Below are 21,560 nucleotides of genomic sequence, written 5' to 3'. Positions count from 1 at the left end.
GCTTTCTCCTCCCTGCAGCTACAGGTTTTATTGCCATCAAAGCAGAAAGCTGTGCGGACCCCTCCCCACCCACATCCTACCAACCAATGACGTCATCCATTGAGAAGGACACGTCGGGCAGATCTACAGCTTTGTTTTGCTAGCAATAGTACCCGTAGCTGCAGGGAGGAAGAGAAAGTTGTGGGGAGTGTGCTCTCTCTCTCTCTCTCTCCCTCCTCGCAGAATCGCAGTGGATGGGAGTTGTACAAAGGGGGGGGATTTGGGGGAGGATTGAGAACAGCCCACATTTGTGCTGGGAGGGGGGAATTTGGGGGGGGGTTGTTGTACTAAGTGGGGCGATTTGAGGGGATTGAGCACAGCCCACATTTGTGCTAAGAGGGGGTATGGGGGGGGTGGGATTTGAGGGGTTTGAATATGCCTGCAATCAGGACCATAAGCAATGTAAGGATACCAGAGTCGCAATTTAAGAGGTAAACATAACATAAGGTACTTTTTTGGCCGCTGTCATTCAACCCATATATCCCAAACCTTTTGAAATTTTTGAGGACATTCCCTAGCATGGTATGTAGCTTTATATAGAGGTACTACAGAATTAACTAGTGTTAAGTAGAAAGAGTGGGGACAGTAGCAGATTGCCTATTGCCTTCCGAGCATAAAACCGCAGTAGGCCAAGTAGGGTCCTAACCGCTCTAATGTGTGCTAGAGCTTTCATCAGACCTAGAATACATCTCTGCTAGGAGTGAAATCCGTATGGTAGTTACTTTCAATAAAAAAATGCACTCCTGCACCTGATTCCAATATTGCTGAATGGAGGGGCACATCCAGACCATGTGCAAAAAATCTGGATCTGCCATGCATCTCTAGCAAACTGGGGGACAATTGGGGTAAATTTTGTGACATTTTCTTGGGGTATCATAGATGCAATGAAGCAATTTGAATTGTTTGTTCTGGTGGAGACCAATTGCTGAAATGGGCTCTCCCAAACATCCTCCCAGTCTTCACTATCCAAATCCGGGACAACGTCCTCCCAGAATGCTCGTAAGTGTTCCAGACCATGGTGTACAATGGGTTGCAATGCCTTATATATTGTGGATAGGGGCTTCACCAGGACTTCATCTCGAAGTAATTGTTCCAAAGTGGAGGAGTGGACAGCTAGGGCAGAATTTCCAAATTGAACCTGATAAGCGTGTCTCGTTTGAAGAAACCTAAAAAAGTAATGTGTTGGTTGGAGATTAATTTATGTCTTTATGGAGTCAAATGTTTTGAATATGCCATTCTAGCTGAGCTAAGTATTTTATTCCTCTGGAAGTCCACAATGAGGGGTCAGAGATAATTTGGAATTCGGGGAGGGTTGGATTGAGCTATAAGTGCATGTAAAGCGAGAAGGACACGGAGCCATTCGTCCCCTTGGGTATGACCGTTTGCCAAGCCTGGACCACTGCCTTCATTGACTGCATAAGTTGGAAGGGATCTGTAGTTCCCCCTATACAATATATTGCGAAGTGCCACATAGGATCCCAAGTGGTCAGCCTCCAGCAGTACAGCAGAGTTCATGTCATAGGATATCAACCAATTGTGTGCATGTGTTAGCATGGCAGCAATTAAATATTTGTAAAAGTCTGAGTCCAAGGCCTTTGCAGTAACAACATTCTAAAGTGAGGCTGGCTAGAACCCCATAAGAAGCTAGATATACTTTAGTGAATGCGCGTAAAAACAATGTGCGGTATCCATACAGGATAGCATGACGCGTAAAAACAATGTACGGTATCCATACAGGATAGCATGGCACGTAAAGAACTAATGGGAGTATTTTAATCTTAAGCAGATTTATTCTGCCTATCAGGGACAAAGGAAGGTTACTCCAGGCCTTTAGACGCAATTTAATATTGGATAAGAGGGGATGTATATTTAGGCTACAGAAATCTGTTACCTGCGGGGAAATGAGGATACCCAGGTATTTGTTTGTCAGTCCATTTCAAGGACATAGAGTCTGCAGCCTAGGGCGCCTCCGAGTCCACAGAAAGAATCAGGGATTTGACCCAGCTGACTCTAAGCCCAGAGAACTAAGCAAATTCAGATAAAAGTTCTTGGGCCACCTTAAGCGACAGACCTGGGTCGCTAAGGAAAAGTATAAGATCATTGGCGTACAATGCCAGTTTTTCCTCAATGGACCCAATGCATATACCTTGGACTTGGGAGGCATGTGTGAGAGCAACCACTAAGGGTCCACCATTTGGAGATGCCTTTAAAGCTGTTTGCGGTGTTTCAGAATAGTCCAGTTCTCATGGAGAGTCTCCGCAACATCGTATTTTGGCATCATAGTGATATTTAAAGAAGAGGGGATGCTATACCGTGGTAAATATGACCCTGTCCCAACTGTTTGAGAAGTGTTGCTGCCATCAATTTCAAATATACCTTATTTTCTTCTTAAAATGGTACATTTTCTTGTCTTTAAACATTTAGTATGTTTACTATTGTTAATAAAAATTTGGGTTTATGAGATTTGCAAATCATTGCTTTCTATTTTGTGTAATTTTACACAGTGTCTCAACTATTTTGGAATTGGGGTTGTACATTTCAGAGAGGTGGTGTGGAAAGGCTCTGGGTTTTATCACCCCGCCAATAGTGAATGATGCAGGAGTTGGGGGAGTTAGTGACATATCATTTCTTTCTAATCTTCCCACACGAAGAGCAACCCCTGGCCTGCTAATGCCACTAATGCGCCCTTTTCCTCCCCCCACCTACTGTATGTGCATATTCATTTTATATAGACTTCTAATGCGTCTTTCTCCTCCTCAAGAACACAAAGCAGATATTTTTTAATGGACTGGTATTGTGTCCCATGCTACACCACAGTGCAAGTAATCGGCCTCCAGTTTTTTTAATCAGAAGTTTCAGAGTCAGCACCATTATTTTGCACAGAATATTGCAATGCGGCACGGTAGGTCTGTGCTCCTGCCATTACATTTAGTTCTGCCTTAAAGCGGAGTTCCACTCGACCTATCAAAAAATAAAAGTCAGCAGCTACAAAAACTGTAGCTGCTGACTTTTAACAAAACAGCCACTTACCTGTCCTTCGGTCCCGTGGTGTGTCCCCCGCAGCTCGTGTCACCGGCTGTCCTGTATTCCAGGAGGCCGACATCTTCAGTGCGGGCTCCCAGCTGTGATAGCTTGCGGCTTTCCACTGCGCATGTGCGAGTAGCGCTGCGCTTCATGAATGGTCCTGTAGTCTTCTGGAACATGTCACTTATCCCAAAAAACTACAGGGAAGGAGGACACCTTCCGTTTCTGATCGCCTAGCAATCGGACTGGAAGTGAGAGCGGGTACCTGTCAAATTTGGGTACCCGCTCCCCTCCCCCCCCCCCACTCCCCAAAGGTGCCAATCCTTAATGGGGAGCAGGGGAGCAGTCCTTAAAGCGGAACTTCCCATTTTGGGTGGAGCTCCACTTTAAGCAACTTAATTAGGCCTCAGTGTAAGAGGAGGAGACAAGACCGTTATCTTGAAATAAACCGTGTATTATTGTAGAGAGACAATAACCACAAATATTTTTGAGTTCCTAGAACACTGGAATAGGCTATAAAGTAGGAGATACAGAGCATGATTTACCCTGAAGCAAACATGAATTGTGCAGCTGGGGCCCAGAAACATTACGTATGTGGCACCTTTTATAGTGACAGCACCAAAATATGGCAGGAGAGGCTGCAGGAGCTTGTAATAATGGCAGGCCAGCAGAGGTAGAGGAAGTTGGTAAAGACAGCATTCCAGGAAAGGGGACAGGAGCTGGTAATTGTATCAAGCTGTTAGCTGTGGCAGGGTTTGGTAATGTTTTTGTGTTGTGAAAAGTGAGCAGGTCCACTGCACCTGAAGAACGGCAGATTTGTTGTCACAAAATCATCTGCTGTTTTGAAGGGCCTATCAGACTGCACACTGACCACAGCAAACCATAAGTTCCAGTGTGTATTGCACAAGTCCTAAAATTATTATTATTCTATTGACAAACAAATGTGGTGCGTGACCCATACAGGATCAGAATTGTCTAGTCTAGAGAGTGGTTTGAGTCAGGGTTTGAATTTGTAGCCCATGTGATTGTAGCAAATAAAATGTAGACAGATGTATATAGCATGAATATGCAAAAAGCTTTGTTATACTGTAACTGCGTGTGTCCATTTATTCACAATGCCATGTGTGCTTCATACTCTCTGGAGGTTTTCTTCTCATACGTTGTCCAATATACATTTATTCATAATGCCATGTGTACATCATACTCTCTGGAGGCTTTTTCCCATAAGATACTACATCTTGGACAATTTACCAAAACCTACTCCCATTTGTATCCCAAACTAAATCTGTGCCCTTGCTGCATGAATGTGGAATACTGCAAGCATTCTATTTGAAAGCACACAGGCTGACAAATCTAATAAGCCAAACTAAGTTACAGTGGGAAAATATATTTTCCAAGAAATCAATATGTAATGCCCTATTCACGAATTGCTAATAAATATTGCTCTAATTTACTTCTAGTGTTATTTGTGTACTCATCACATACTTTATTCCCGACTTTGGAAAATTGGCAGACATTACTATAATTGATTAAAACTGCTGCAAGGAAAAGTGCACTGGTTAATAAGCAAATGCATTTCCTTGTTTCATCTTAATAGTGCCAAGAATAGAATAAAAATGTTCTCATTGGTGTTTTTGCTATTGTTTGAATTTCCAAAATCAGGCATGTTGTTGCAACTGATTCCGGAAGCCACTGACTGCACATGGCTCTAGCAGATTCCCCCCATGTGACACTGTCACTGAGGTAGCTAGTGCTCCTAAACCAGCAGCTCCTCTTCATGAAAAGATAATTTGGATATGTTTGTGGTGTGTTGTATCTTCTACTGATATGACTGTTGTAGATTTTAGTGAACCTGTGCTTTGTTGGGCGGGTTCATGCCAGCAGTACTTCCTTTTGCTTCCATGCTCTTCCACTCAGATGCCAGTAAAGAAGAGAAATGCCCAGTACTTTTAGGTATGGGGAGTATATGGCTCACTACCCTTCTCACACAAGGCAACACTGAGTGGCTAAGAGTGCCAGTACCTAGGCACCCATGCTGGCACATAAGGAAAGTAAGAGAGTCCTTGATCTTTTGTATGTTTTGACCTCAAAGACTTGGAGCTTAAATAGGATTTTCCTTTATTTCTATTGAGGCACACTGGCATTTGGAAAATGAGTTATACTGCCACCTATAGGAGATTTGGACCCCCCCCAAAAAAAAATAAAATAAAATAAATAAATAAATAAAAAAAAAAAATATATATATATATATATATATATATATATATATATATATATATATATATATATACCTATACCAGCTTCTGAATTACCCCTCCTCTACACAGCATACATCAGTTTTTTTTTTCTTCTTCTAGGATTCTAGAAGGATGGATAACTTTTCTTTTCCAGACTCGACTAGCCTTTTCATCAGTTTTTTGTTTTTTTTCTTTGGATTCTTCAGTTGTTTTCAATCAATAGTCCTCACTCCATCACTGCTTGAGCTGGTCTCTACATAGCAGTTATTGGATTGGCTTTTTCTCAGTCAGACTTAGGTGTGCTGTACCTGGATCCCTCTGAGCTGGACATGCAGGGCTAGCCTGGGATTTGACCTTTGGGCACTGGATTCTGCATTGTTCCCAGTCCAGACCTTTATGTATTGGTAAAAGTTTGCAGTGGAGCATTTTCCAGGTACAGAGATGTGACATTGCCTCAGTAAGGTAATTCATTCTGATGTACCAGAAGCTACCATGCTATTTGAACTGCTTGGTGCCCATTAAATTTCCTGTTTCCTCCAATTTTACAATTGGTTTAACACTGAGGGACTGTGTGGTAATATCACCTGCTGGATAGAGTGTAGCATGTGCTCTTTCATGCTGGTCAGTGTAGAGGAAGGGCTACACCCTGCTTTGCAAAGCATCACATAGATCTCTTGTCAGTTCTTACTTTCTGCATACAGTGACGTGGTCACCTCTGGCCGCCAAGCCTCTCACCGGCACTAGCTGCCTAGGTTTTCAACTATGAGACAAGAACTCGGGTAGCTTAAAAATTTAGACTCCTGTATAAAGGAATTGAGATGCTGGACAGAATCTTGTCTGAACCTTTGGATAATCTTGTACCTTGTTTCTTGGGAACCTTGAACTCATCACCCGTCTCATGAAATTCCAATTTAAGCTATCTCCAAAACCATTCGTTACCTACCTTTGGCTGGTTCCTTGACTATGCTTCTGCTTGATACCAGCCTGCAACCACTTGTTACCGACCTTTGGCTTGTTTACTGATTACGCTTCTGCTTGACCCCTACCTTCTATATCTACTACTGGACCCAGGATCACTCACTTCCTGGTGGGCAATCCTTAGGACCGTGACCTGGCACTAACACACAAAAAACCCCATTTCCACCATCAGAAGCTCTGGTGAATACCAGTTAGTGCTCAGATCCCACTCCTCATCCACCAGGGTGACCTGTTTGTACACTTCTCCAGCTGGTCGATGGGAGCCTTTCCACTGCTATAGCTACTGGTCTTCAAGCCTGACCCCTGACCGTGCCAGCTGGAACCTCAGTGTCTCCCAATAGCTCTTATGGTCAACTTTGTGCTTTCTCCTTGCATCCCCATAGTGTCACGCTCAGACAACCTCCTGTGACGTGAATCAGCTTTGTGGATCCTTCTAGTCAGCATCTTCCATAAGAAGCTTACGCATGTAGGTTTGGCCAGAACTAGCTGTGTCAGGTTTAATTTTTGCTACAAAGGTTCACAGCCTGTATACCTTCAGGTCTCTCATCAACTGACAGGGAGTTAACCATCCCCTGCCTCTCCATTGCTGGAAGGGTTGGGCATTGTGCGACCCTCTTCTAACAGTCATCTCTTGCTCTCCTATTTTTTCTCAGTCTATTTCAGCCTTTTTCTCAGTTGTTTTGCAGTCTCTAGTTCCTTGCAGTCTAACTGCTAGTGATTCTGTGAACCAGATAGTCCCCGGTATGATCCTGTGACATCAGACTCCGTTGTCTTGCTGTGCATTCACCACTGAAAAGGAGTGGTGACCCTTCCTTCTACAGGGAAGGTAGTCTTGTTTCTGCGCTGTACTATGCTGAGAGCCTCAACCTTGCTCACACTGTTTCCACTAGGGACAGTACCTAACTGGTAACCTCTGAACCAGGAGAAGAGATTCATTCATTTAGGTGCACCTCAGATCCTGTGTGGCAGGTGATATTGTAGCTGAAGGGCCCTGTTCCTTCCTGGATTGTCAGCAGGCAGAACACACCAGTTTCCTGCTGCAGGTGTATTCTGACAGTAATAGAGTGTAGCTTGATAACATCTGGGGACCTGTCCACTTGGGATAGGTCCTACTTCCTTAGCAGATCTGCAGCCCCTTGAAGGTTTTTCAGATGCCTTCTCTTGTCTGTTCCTTATCAGGTGAATGCTCTTGACAGTACTGCTAAGATTCCTATCCTTTTTGATTCACGGTGGCTGATGCTTCTTGCATCTGGTGGATCAGGAGCTTTTTTAGACCTTTAGCTTGTTGTTAGGAATAGATAGGGTGGTTCTTCAGCAGGATCCTTCTGGATGTGTCTCTGCAGCCCCCTTTTCATCCTCAGTTCTATATATTGATTCCTATTTTAAGAGTATGAGGCTAAGATCTCGCTTGCATTTCTTGCCTACCCTTGTGGGGGTCCCTCTTATGCAACCTACCATTTAGTCACATTGACTTTTGTGGGATCAAACCCCTGGGTTCTGTGGTGGGCTCAGGATTCATTTCACACCACGCCTTTTGGGTTGTTGATTTTTTGCTGATAAAGTGTCTCACTTAGCAAGATTGGCAGTCTGGTCAGACTACCACTTTAGTCACTGAGTTTTCATTCCATTTGGTCCAAAAGGTCAGGGGAAACACGGAAAGGTTTCTTCACAGTCAGAGCTGTGAAAATGTGGAATATACTCCCTCAAGAGTTGGTTCTGGCCAGCTCAGTGGATTGCTTTAAAAAAGGCCTGGATTATTTCTTGGATACACAGACTATAACTGGATACGAACATTTATAGGTAAAGTTGATCCAGGGAATATCTGATTGCCTCTTGGGGGATCAGGAAGGAATTTTTTCCCTGCAGGAGCAAATTGGATCATGCTTTGCTGGGTTTTTTTTGCCTTCCTCTGGATCAACTGTGGGTATAGGATTATAACTTTTTTTTTTCTTTCTTAATGGTTGAACTGGATAGACTTTTTTTGTTTTATTTCAGCCAGACTAGCTATGTAACTATGTAAGGGTTTGGGCCTTCCCAGGTAGAGTGGCTGGTCTTTCTCATCCAGACCTGTTTGGTCCTAGTTTCCTTATATGGAACCTATTCTTTTTACGGGTTGTTGTATGTTACCCACCTCAAGCTGGATTTTCTCTTCTCTTCACAGCAATTTGTTATAGTTCCACCTGTTTTCTGGTGAGTTTTGGTTAATCGCCTTCTCATTAGTTCAGGGTTAGTGTCCCCTCTATGTGCAATCCTTTCCTCTGGTGGTTACTTTTTATTCAATGTCTTGAGCATCAGCTTCTACTTGTCCTGCCTTTGGTCGTATTGGCAGGTTCACCTATCTGGTAGGGAAATTTGTCTCATCCTGTTCAGGTTCAGGTCTTAGTACTTCATATGGCTCCTGGGCTGCAAGTAATCACCAGTTCTCTTGTTGGAGATGTTAGTATTGTTGCACACCCCTTAGACTGCTTTATAGATATCCTGACAGTATCTGAACTTCTGTGTCCCTCAATGGATGAGAAGGAAAATAGGACTTTTGTACTTGCCTTAAAATTCATTTCTTGGAGTCCACTGCAGAAGGCTGGCCATACATTATACAATTTTCTTTTTCAATTTCCTTTAGATTTACACTATATTGCCAAAAATATTGGGACGCCTGCCTTTACACGCACATGAAGTTTAATGGCATCCCAGTCTTAGGGTTCAATATTGAGTTGGCCCACCCTTTGCAGCTATACCATCTTCAACTCTTCTGGGAAGGCTGTCCACAAAGTTTAAGATTGTGTCAATAGGAATGTTTGACCATTCTTCCAGAAGTGCATTTGTGAGGTCAGGCACTGATGTCAGACAAGGAGGCCTGGCTCGCAGTCTCTGCTATAATTCATCCCAAAGGTGTTCTATTGGGTTGAGGTCAGGACTCTGTGCAGGCCAGTCAAGTACCTCCAACCCAAACTCACCCATCCATGTCTTTATGGACCTTGCTTTGTGCACTGGTGCACAGTCATGTTGGAACAGGAAGGGGCCATCCCCAAACTTTTCCCACAAAGTTGGGAGCATGAAATTGTCCAAAATGTCTTGGTATGCTGATGCTTCAAGAGTTCCCTTCACTGGAACGAAGGGACCAAGCCCAACCCCTGAAACACAACCCCACTCCATAACACCCCCCTGTAGCAAACTTGCTCATCAGAGTTGGATGTGGAGTTCCCCTTTTTTCTATTAGGAGTATTCCTCAATCCTTTATTCTCCTTCCCCCCTCCCTTCCTGAGAGGCACAGTGACAGATGGTGTGTGCTGGTTATGGGTCAACCACAGGTTAAGGCATCCTTGGTTCGGTGCCGAGCAGTCTGCGAAAGTGTAGCCTTCCTCACCTAAGTCATGATAAGGCCAGTGTTCCTCAGAGAATTGGGAAGCACTGACCCAAGAACCTGTGTAGGCTCACACATCATAAAACAGATAAGGCAGCTTCTCCCAGGAATTGAAAGAGATTGTAACCTCATAAAACCTAACAGTTAAAGGTGACAGAATGAAATGAACATTCCTCAAGTCAGGTTTTTCCCCTATGTTTCATGTCATGGATTATGACAGATGTTGGTTCTAATTCAGAGTTCGCCCGACTGACCCCTCCCAAAACAGCGTATTGGCCAGTATTCAGAGCCACCCCCCCCCCCCCTGCAGGGGGACCTTAAAAGACAGGCTGGCAAGCCTAAAAAGTTAAGCTAAAGAGATCTCCTAAATTTAACATCGTAACAGCAGGAGATCAAAGACCCTTTCCGCTCTGCAACTTGGAGCTGCTTACCTTAAGGCTTAACATGGCAAGTAACTTAACCTTTTAACTTCTTCCTGTTATCTCTTTGCTGTGCTGGGCTGTTTCCTATTTTTTATATATAAATATATATATATCTAGTTACATTTTCTTTGTAAATATTTTGTTGCACCTCTTTGACTCTTTTAGTAATAAATCTTTCTTTCTGAAAGTGTTAAACTGTTTCTAAGCGCTTACTTGCAATTCACGAATTCCTGCCTTTTGAAGAGACGCTACTGTGTTTGTTTAATCCTCTGCCCAATCGGCCTGCAGTGACCGTATTGGACAGGTGACTTTTCAACCATTACAGTGTATATTGCATAAAGAGAGTTTCCCCCTTCTCTGTACAAAAAGGGGTGGTGGCAGTGAAGGGTTAGTTGTGTGATTAACCCGACCCAGTAACAAGCGCATTCAGGCTGGCGGTACGTCGATTGTGTTCCATTAGCTGGACAATCGTTGTGCAGGGCACAGCTGAGTGTGGCATTGTTACGCACGTCACATTGCGGTTTTAGATCGGCCGGTCCTTTGGTCATGAGTTTGGTGAGAAGGTCTGGGGTCTGACGCCGTGGGCGTGACGTATTATTGTTGGTCGCGGTCGTGCGATTGTCGCATGTTGAGAGTGGCGATCGAGCGACCGTGACACCCTCCCCCCTTCCACCAAACTTTACACTTGGCACAGTGCAGTCAGGAAAGTACTGTTCTGCTGGCAACCGCCAAACCCAGACACATCCATCAGATTGCCAGACAGAGAAGTGTGATTCTTTAGCTATTGACTCTGCAGACAGTTGGCAACTTCTGCGCACTGTGCGCTTCAGCATGGGCTGACCCCACTCTGTCACTTTACGTGGCCGAGTTGCTGTTGTTTCCAGTTGCTTCCACTTTGTTATAATACACTAACAGTTGACCGTGGAATATTTAGTAGCCAGGAAATTTCACGGATGGACTTATTGCACAGGTGGCAACCTATCACAATACCAGGCTTGAATTCACTGAGCTCCTGAGAGCGACTCATTCTTTCACAAATGTTTGTAGAAGCAGTCTGCATACCTAGGTGGTTGATTTTTTTTTACACCTGTGGCCATGGAGGTAATTGGAACACCTGAATCCAATGATTTGGAGGGGTGTCCCAATACTTTTGGCAATATAGTGTATCTTCAAATATATAGTGCAAGAGCCAGCCTGATTGCATACAAATTGAAAGTGTTTAGGTTTGACCTCATATTATAAGGTTTTGGTAAATCTAAAGGAAAATTGTACAAGAAAATTGTTTAATGTATGGCTATCCAAACACGGGTCCCAACCCTCTGTTTATGCCCTTTGTACAGCTTGCTAAATATTGAGGCCTACAATTTTTTTTCTAAGTCAGTGGTGCATATTCCTGTAGCTGGCAGTGTGACGCTGTTCACAACATCAATGTTATTTTCTGCAAGACACAAAAATGTATTTACAGATGTGCAGCGGTGCCATTCATTTTTAATGGTACTCCCACGTATCTTGCTAGCAAAAGGCATGGTAGCCCAGGCACCTTTTTATGTGTATTTCTCATGCATAGAGCAGCCATTTCAAATAGACTGCCTGAAACATGATGTGTGGGAACACGCAGAAAAGTGCAAGCGCTTTGCCGCATCTGCATGGTGCGAATGCAGTTTAAGTACAAAAATCCTATTTTTCTTTGCATGGGAAAAGCACAGGCCCATGCTATGGTTTTTTTCTTAACTATGTATCTGGAAGTTGGAAAATACATAAATCAAATAGTGAACTGGTTAAGAGTCTCTTTATGTTTGAGGTTAAACTTGTATATCAGCCAAAATTGTGTATTTTTTTACTTTCAAGCCCCTTTTTATTAGAAACACATGTTACATCTTTGTGCATAGTTTCTATAACTCTGTTTTGACTGAAACGTTTTTGGAACATTACGTGGAGCTGTATTTGGGCTGTTTCAACTGAGACATTATAATAACCAGATGCTTGCCATCTTATAATCAAATATGAAAAATACCTGAAAACAAAGGACCTTTGAAGTGATAGGTACAGCATTATAAAATTGGAGTTCTCTGCTTCATAGGCTGTTCTCAGTGGCAACAGTCTAGTTGATGCTTTCGAAAAAAGCATGTTTGATAGAAAGGATCTCGTGAAGCTTGCAGATCATTTTTTACAGTGCTATTAAGAGTAATTCTGAAGAAGTCCTCAATTTTCTTTCCCAGTTTTTTATATTTTTAAATTATTTTTAACACCAAAGAGAAATGTAGAGGCATTTTATGTTTGAAAAACTAGTTTCTGTTTGTAGTAAGGACATAAATGTTTGTTACTTTCAATTACTATAAATTGTATATAACCTCTAACAATTAACTTCTCCTGTTCATCCCCTTTTCATGCCATTTAAAGCATTTTGTTATGTTATTTTCGATAATAGCAAAAAATATATTGATTCTGCCAGAAATCTTGTGAACTGATAAGTTTATGTGCTCTTTGGCGTACACTGCACTCCTTTATTAGTTAGCATGCTAGCAAACACTTAGGACTACAACCCCCTCCATGTTATGGAGGAGGAGAGGGGAGTGTAGGACTACTGTGACAATAGTGTTCCTCCATAAATACAGTATGGTGATTGGCTCATGTTACTTGTGTTATTAACATAGACTGGCACTTACCAGTTGTTTTATTATTTTTTCTTAAACTCGACAAATAATAATATGTCTCAGATGGCAGAAGAAATGGCTTGGTTTGGTGAATGGCTCAAATTACACATTATTAATATAGACTTGTGCTTGGCAGGATTTTTTTCACTTTATTTCTTAAACTAAACAAAAGAATTAGTGGTTATCTTAGATGGCAGAAGAAATGTCAGGGGTTGGGGAAAGCGTGGTTCACATCAAAGGATTAAAAAAAGTTCTGTGTTAATCAGTTGAAATAACAACACATTTTCTCATTAATTGGATGCCTGATTCTGTGGATCAATCAAGATTACAGTGTTTGTCTTAGCAATGATTATTTTATATCTTCAGTTTCTTCCATGTTCACAGCATTTAATTACAATAAATGACATAGTATATGAAGATAAGGAAAGCAGACATTTGATTACAGATATGAAGTCCCTCCAGCAAAATCATTTAATTTTAAGATCCTGGACACTGACTGCAGTCAGCTCATGACTGGTGAAATGTGTTTCTGCTGAGATTTATAGATGGACTGTCCTCCACTAATCAAAAGAACAATTTATAGCTTATATATTAATAATAATTATGGGCAGATTCTACAAAACATAGTTTACATGACAATTATTCCTGTATAGTAGTGGGGGCCTCAAGTGCAACCCGCAACACTTCCAGAGAGCCACACAACAGCAGCACATTTTGTGCATTGAAGTGTGTTGCTTCAAGTTGGGCAGTCAATTTCCAAATGAATAGTCTATAATGCGTCTCAGTGGCCAAAAATGTCAATCCTCCTGCATTTTTTGCAGCATATCACAATGCACACTGAAGCAGTTAGAGTACTATAACCCCCAGCATTGGTGTCAAAGACGGTACTAATAGCCCTCAGAATTTGCATCGGTGCAAAAAAAAAACAAAACCCAGCATTGTTGTCATTGGACACAATAACACCCCATCGTTGGTATCAGTGGACGCAGAAACCCTCCTCCCCATCATTCGTGTCAATGGACACCACATTAACCCCTCATAATTGGTGTCCGTTAACGTAGTAACATCCCATCATTGGTTTCAGTGGATGCATTAACGCCCTGTCATTGGTGTCAGTGAGTGTAATAATATCCCCCAACATTAGTGTCAGTGGATGCAATAATAACCCTCAACTTTGCTGGCAGAGAGCACAGTAATAACTCCCAGCATTGGTGTCAGTGGACACAAAATTACTCTCAGCATTAATTCAGTGGAGGCAATAATAGCAATCAGCACTGGCATTGATGCACTGGGCACCAGGGCTATATAACATTGACAATTCAATACATTTTTCTTAGCTGCCATTTTACTTTGGCAGACCATATATAATATTCCACTTGTACACCATCCTATGGTTCATCTTTATGAATAGTTTGAATTTCAGCCAATTCAACGGGAGTTGGCTGATATTTGAGACACCTTTATGGACCTAAAGTCTCTAGGTCTTCAGACCACAGGGTCCATATTTTAGCTGCAGATATCTAAAATAAAAATGAGGCTGAATTAGCTTATCAGGTTATGACATGTGTGCAGGTTATCTTGCATTGTAGAAAAAAGCAAAAGCTGTAGATTGCCCTACATATAAAGATTGTGTGCTGGGTTTGTATCTTAACTGTTAAACAGATTGCAGCTATTTCCCAACTCAATCCTATGCTTAGTGTTGTGGTATTTAATACTCTGGACAAAGGTTATGGGTGGGGACATTTGCAGTAGATGTTTATCATAAAAAGTATGTTTATCAGAGTATACATGACATTTCAGGTGTTCGATTGTAGTGTGACCAGTAGACTATTTATTTTATAAGATTTGAATTAAAGGCTAAGTTCACCTTTGGAACTTGTTACATGTTCCACTTGTATATAGAGTGGAACATGTCATATATTCCAGCATCTGCAGCCGCCCCCCCCCATCCCATCTTCTCCTGCACTCACTGTCACATTTTGAAACTAGTGTGGCCGTGTGGGCTCCTGCAAATTAATGCCTACAAGTACCGTCAGCCATTGTTTGTAGTCCTCAATGAACTATGAGGGCGCTGGTGAGTGCTTTCAGACTCCATTGATCTTCCTGCTCTCAGGTAACTGCCTGCCAGTAAGAGGTATGGGCAGACATCTAGCCTGAGAGTCTGCAGGAGCCAGAGATTGCACCCGTGATCTGCTCACTGTGGGTGCAATGCTCTGCAGTCTCTTTAGAAAAAAAAACAATAAATGCACATTTTTCTCTTTCGTTCATTGATGAACACAGCATCTTCTATTATCGACCATAGGCGTCATAACCCTATGGTCTAGAATAGAAGACACTGTGTCCGTTAATGAATTCAGAGAAAGGAATTTTACAGTGAGTAACAGAAAAATCCTGTTTTCTCTTTCATTCATTGATGGACACAGCATTGATTCCTGACCATAGGGTTGTATGGCCACCTATGGTCGAAAATAGAGGATGCTGTGTTTGTCAATGAACTCGGAGAGAGAGATTTTTACAGTGAGTAACAAAACAATCCTGGTTTTTGCCTGCAAAAAAAAGTGCATTTTTTATTTTTTTCAAAAGGTGAACGTATTCTTTAAAGCAGAAATAAACCGTCCTATCCTTTAAAACCAAGGAAGCTACCACTTTAGCCTCTGTTTAACCTGCAGTTGCTTTGGTACTGCACGTTTATCAGTTTTTACACCAGCCATTTGATGGCTTGACCGTTCAATTTGGAACACAAGCAACGGTGACAATTGTTGTTCACAACATGCCTTGAATGTAACTGTTTTGGAAAACCGTTAAATTGATGGGTTTAGTACCACTTTAAAGGTCAGTTTTTAATGATTTTAAAATATTCAGCATCTTTTTTATTCTTCTGTCCCTTAGGATCCCACACAGCTGGATAAATTCAATGTCTCAAATTTCTACCATGTCAAAAACAACTTAAAAGTCACAGACCCTGGTGAGTTTAGTTATTTGCATTTTGTGAGAAAATCTAGGCTTACTAGACTACTTTTTTTTAGTGGTTTTATATGATTTGTGATAATACTAAATTTTCATTTTTGTTGTGATCAGAGTTAAGCTTTATATCACAAGTGAATTAATGTTTGACTACTGTAAAATGGTATAACATTTTTCTCCACCTAACATAGGTGTGAATCTGTGGAAGTGACCAAAGCAGTCACTGTGATTTTTGTGTTATTTTTTTAAAGGATAAGTTCACCTTTGGAAACACGTTACATGTTCCACCCATTTTTAGGGTGAAAGACGGCCATGCAGGGCTCTGCCCACCTGGCTGTGTCAGGGAATGGGAAACTACAAGTACCAACTGCCTTTACGGCTGTGGGCTTGTAGTTCTCAGTGAACTACCATGGTGCTGTTGAGTGCTTTGGTAGTTCATTCTCTCTTGCTGTCAGTGAATATATATGCTTGCCCATACGAGCTACGAGTGGACAGATACACTGATAAGTCTGCAGGAGTCTTACGTGGCACCCTCGATCTCCTAATCGTGAGTGCAGTGCTTTACAGGTTACAAGTAAAAAAAAAAAAAAATAATAAATGCACATTTTTTACCTGCAAAAAGATGTTCATTTATTTCTTTTAAAAAAGGTGGACTTATCCTTTTAAGGTGGCCACAGACATGGCTTTTTAAATTTATTATGCAGGTTATTTATTTTATTTTTTTCAGGTACTTGTATAGCGCCATCAATTTAGGCAGCGCTTTACAAAAATATATATATATACTAGGGCCAATTTAGACAGGAGCCAATTAACCTACCAGCATGTCTTTGGAGTGTGGGAGGAAACCAGAGTACCCGGAGGAAACCCACGCGAACACAGGGAGAACATGCAAACTCCATGCAGGAGGCGCCATGGTTGGGAATTGAACCCATGACCCAATTACTGCAAGGCAGAAGTGCTAACCACTAAGCCACTGTGCCGCCATTGTTAAAATCTCTGGTTGTCAAGGTTTGTGGCAAGTTGATTGTCTGCCTACTGTAAAACCTACTATTTGCATGCATTTCTGAAAAACGTTAATAACTATGTTAATTTTTTTTTTGGCACTTTATGCTTCCAGTGAAAGTTTGTTCTGAACAGAACTACAAACCAGTATTGTATAACTAGAGGTAAAATGTGAAATATAGAGTCTTGTCCTCTAATGCTATGATCTATAAATTAGATGAGGAGAAAGCACGTCAAGACCCTCAATACTACCTGAAAAATGCCAACATGGAGACTCGGGAGACACTGAGCGAGCTGTACAAGGAGTTCAAAGGTGATGAAATTCTTGCTGCCACTATGAAGGGCCCTGAGAAGAAGGCAACCGATAAACTAAATGCTGTGAGTATTTGGTATTGAGCATTTTAGGTTTACCATTTTATTCTAAGAGTACAACTAGTAAAATTTTTAATTTTAGTTTGAAAGGTTTGCCTGTTTGGGCTGAGGAGAAATCAGAGATGTTTGGAAATGTCAGGAACATCATTATAGCTTTGGCTGGAGTTCTTTCATCATGCTTCTCAGATCCAGGCATGCACTTAACAGAAGGTATAAAGAAAAGGTTCCAATCGACTTATAGGCAGGGGCGTATCTACCGCGAGGCAAACAAGGCATTTGCCTAGGGCGGCAATTTTTAGGGGAGTGTCATCGCCCCCCAGAAGAAGGGACCTTTTGAGCAGTGGCAGACAGAACCATGCAGGGCCACCATCAGAGGGGTACTACTGCTACTCTTGCAGTGGCACAGACAGCAGCAGGATCGATGTGGTAGGGCGTCGGGAAAGGTAGTTGCAGAGCGATGCTCTTGTACCTCTCCCTCCAGCAGCTGACGAGCCAGGACCAGGGGACAGCCTGGAGCAGGAATAGCAGAAGTGGCGGAGATGAAAGAGGCTGGAGGAGGTGAGCTGTGTTATGTTCTGTGGGATCTCCCTCCTGTCGTCCATCCACACACCTCCCCCCCCCTTCCCCCTTCCTGCTGCCCGGAGATCAGCAGCCCTTGGAGGAGGTGTGAGTATGTGTGTGCAGTCCCATTGATCTGAGAAAGAGGGAAAAGAGAGAGGAAGAGGGAAGAGAAGGAAAAGAGAGAGGGGGAAGAGAGGGCGAAAGAGGGAGGGAGAAAGGGGGAGAGAGAGAGCAAATCATATATACATACACACACTTATTGACTCTCTTGCTCTATCATTGGGGGGCGCAACATTTTTGTGTTGCCTAGGGCAGCACAAAATCTACATAGACCACTGCTTATAGGAAGACTGGAGATTTTTTTATGTGCCAAATATCCATATACATTAAGATAAAATACAACTTTATTTGTGCACTAAAATACAGGACAATTAAAAGCCATATCCTGTAGGTTCATCAAATAAAATGATACATATTCTAGAAATCTTAGTGGATCAATGCATTTCACATGCAAGTTGCTTCCTCAGGATCCACTTGAGTTGCCCTAGGACAGGGGTAGGCAACCTGTGGCTCTCTAGCTGTTGTGGAACTACATTTCCCATGAGGCATTGCAAAGATTACAAAACTGACAGTTACAGCTATGACTTGCAGAGGCATGATGGAACTTGTAGTCCTGCGGCTCTCAGGTTGCCTACCCCTGCCCTAGGATAGATACCAGATAGTCTAAATGAAAAACCGAAAGATCCAAGGGATACTGATGTAGTGCATAGCTACCGATGCAAATTGTCAACATGGGCTCCTACTTTCGCTTACACAAAAAGTAGGCCCAATCAAGGGATCAATGAAAAAATACCAGACAGGGACACCAGGGGATCTGAAAATCACTACTGGATAGGGAAAGTCAGCAATCCGACAACAATTAGGTTCTCCGCTAAATGTGTATTCCCTTATCAAGAATCATATGGTGTCCCTGCCTCCTGGCATGGTTACAATATAATGCCACAAATGAAAATCAGTGTTGGTGATTAGTTCTTTAGTTTTGTTGGCACTTGTAGATCAGGACAACCAGAGACCCAGAACTTTTTTTTTTTGTGTTCAGGTGGTGGGGCCCTTGCATTGTGGCCTTAGAGTAATTGTTAGAGCCATGGTTGATTTACAGTGTGGTCGAAGCAACATTCTTTGAAACACCTACAGGCCTTTTTGTAGGCACTTACTGTGGCCAACCTGAATGCGTTGCCTGCTGGCTTTGTGTTTCATGCAAGCCCTTTTATGCCAGAGGTGAAGTAAACTGCATCCAGCATGGCAGATTATTTTACCAGGCAAGGGATAGGTAGGGTATAAGGAAGTTATATAATCTTCTTACATATTGTTATAGGTTCTTTAATTTAATTGGACCATAGTTCTGTTATAACCAGATCTGTGTATTCTTTATGGCAGGCGCATTATTCTACAGGAGCTGTCAGTGCATCTTTCACCTCCACAGCCATGACTCCTGAAACTACCCATGAGGCTGGTAAGATCCTCTCCTTTTTTCACTGATTAGTGTTTTAATCCATTTGTAATCAAGCTGTCCTGGTCTCAGATTATAACTGGAACTCATGCCACTCATTATGCCTTATTTATTATAGTGTATTTTGTTACGACCTGTTAACCTTTTACAATAAAATTTCAGCCAAACCTAAAACTTGCTGTATACTTCTAACAGTTTTTCAAACCATTTTTCACTGACCTTTTTCTATTAAGTTGGCTTTCATACTTTTTACCATTGTGATGTCCTCACAGGACTCCTACAACTTTAGTCTCCAGCAGCTGCTGATTAGAGGAATTTTCAGGACACCCTTTTAGCCCATGTAGGGGCGCTCTTAATTCCTACAGCTCACAAGAGCCCACCCAGACAGTAGGATTCAGTACTGCATGTGTGTGAAGTGGAAAAGGAGTCAAAGGATAAGTTCACTTAAAAAAAATAATAATAAATGCACATCTTTTTGCAGGTACAAAAGTGCTTTTTATTTATTTATTTTAGGAGCCTGTAAAGCATTGCACGCATGATCAGTGGGTGTAATCTCAGGCTCCTGCAGACAGTCAGTGTAGCTGTCTGCCCATATCTTGTACAGGCAGGCAGATACTGAATGACAGGAAGCATCAATGAACTACTAGAGTGCTCACCAGCGCCATGGTAGTTCACTGAGAACTACAAGCCGTCATCTGCAATAGCTGATGGTAGTTGTACTGTTCCCATTCATAGAACGCTAAGAGTTAATGATGCGACTGGGTGGGCGAAGCCCTGCAATGCTGCATTTTTAAAAAATTGTGACAGGGAGTGATGAGAGGAGAACATCGACCTGCTGCCACAAGAACTACCTGTCATATGTGCAAATTCCGCAGCATGCAGACATAATAACATGATTGACTGATTAATACAAAATTAAACTTTCAGTAAGCAGGATTTAAATTTATTTTAAAATTGGCTTCATTTACATCTCATCAATTGCATTGTTTTTTCATGTTATGTCTACTTTAGTGAGACATTTCTGTTATAAAAGGTCTCTCCTTTTTTTTTTTTTTTTTTTTTTTTATTTACATCTGGTTGTAGATGGATCAAAATTTGAATGGTTCAACGGGGACTGGGCAAATTTTGATCCATATATAGCCATTCCCATTCAATCTAATGATCAACTCCTTCCGTCTTGAGACCCTGCTGTCAAAACACAGTAGCACATTGGGGAGGATTCTCCCATCCACCTTTTTTGTGTGGATGGGGGAATCCATTTGTTTTTTTTTTTTCGAAAGTCATCTATGGCCAGCTTAAAGTGGAACTGAATTCTCTCTCAATCAACATTGGCTTTTGGTAGTCCTTATGCTGTTAGCAGATTTATTTATTTATTTTTACATCTGGTTTTCGAGGACAAGGCAAAATGATGTCATACATCCCAGGAGTCTTCAGGAGGGGAGGAGAGGTTTTCTCGGTTAGGCACACTCTCCTGACTGCATGCCTGAACTAAGGGCAGATGGATTCTAGGAAGTAAATGCTACATGAATCACCTACCCTTGCTCAAGATGGTCATGGCCAGAAATACTAGGGTTTTTGTTTTTCAGAGTGATTTCACAGCAAAATAAAGCACGGAGATATGGGTGGATGAGTTTGCTTTTGAACATTAAAAATGAATGAAATTGTTTGTGGTGCTCAGATATAGTTTAGTTCTGGTTTAAGTTAGAACCTTGTTGACCACCATAACTCTATCCAAATAGCACAGATTTCAAGGGTAAGTGACTCCACTACCTTTACTGTTTTGTCTAACACCACTGCCCCTTTTATAATGCAGCGGCCATTGCTGAAGACACTGTACGTTACCAGTATGTGAAGAAGAAGGGCTATGTTCGCCTGCACACTAACAAAGGAGACCTTAACCTGGAGCTGTACTGTGACAAGGCGAGTGATTTATAGCATCAAGTAGTTACACTACTGTAATGCAGTGAGGCAACACATACGGATATGTGCATGATAATTGTTAATCTCTTGGTATGATTCATTATGTGGGCGGATGGATATGTCTAGTCTAAGATAAGTATCAGTATGTTCCATTTTTACATTTTGTACACTTTCATGACTGATGTTCTGATTGTTGAAACACTGATAAGAATGCAAGATAATTATAAATGAAAACATAAGCTGAAACATTAAAGGATTTACTATAAAATAATGCTTTTTTTACCTTTTAATTCTTGAGTAAGAGACTGGGTAGCTGCCATAGCAACACCTTATCAGCTGCCAGATTTTTTTTTTCCCTTTTTGTTACTGTGGAAACAGAGATCCGGGTGTGTCTTTCTAGCTACTAACTGAAGGGGAGGTGGTCGAGAGAGAAATATAAAGTGCTAAATATTTAAAGAAGTTGTGACCCATTTTATGTGACCTGAAAAATGATGGGATATCAGCTGAGAATTCATA

The 21,560-nt window shown here is 41.8% G+C and overlaps 1 protein-coding gene across 1 annotated transcript in view; it reads left to right on the top strand.

The window, feature by feature from the left end:
* PPIL2 (peptidylprolyl isomerase like 2) overlaps positions 1-21,560 on the top strand; it is a 93,150-nt gene that overhangs the window by 58,220 nt on the left and 13,370 nt on the right. Inside the window, exons 9-12 of the mRNA XM_089690604.1 lie at positions 15,605-15,680; positions 16,899-17,059; positions 19,052-19,127; positions 20,938-21,044. Coding sequence (XP_089546730.1) covers positions 15,605-15,680; positions 16,899-17,059; positions 19,052-19,127; positions 20,938-21,044 — 420 coding nt within the window. The remainder of the gene's footprint in view (positions 1-15,604; positions 15,681-16,898; positions 17,060-19,051; positions 19,128-20,937; positions 21,045-21,560) is intronic.

This window comes from Staurois parvus, unplaced genomic scaffold (genome assembly GCF_062004578.1).
Source record: "Staurois parvus isolate SC_StPar_1 unplaced genomic scaffold, SC_StPar_1.0 ptg000535l, whole genome shotgun sequence".
In the NCBI taxonomy this organism is placed as follows: Eukaryota; Metazoa; Chordata; class Amphibia; order Anura; family Ranidae; genus Staurois; species Staurois parvus.
The sequence above is the reverse complement of the archived record's forward strand: the minus strand, read 5'-3'. Positions and strand labels throughout refer to the sequence as shown.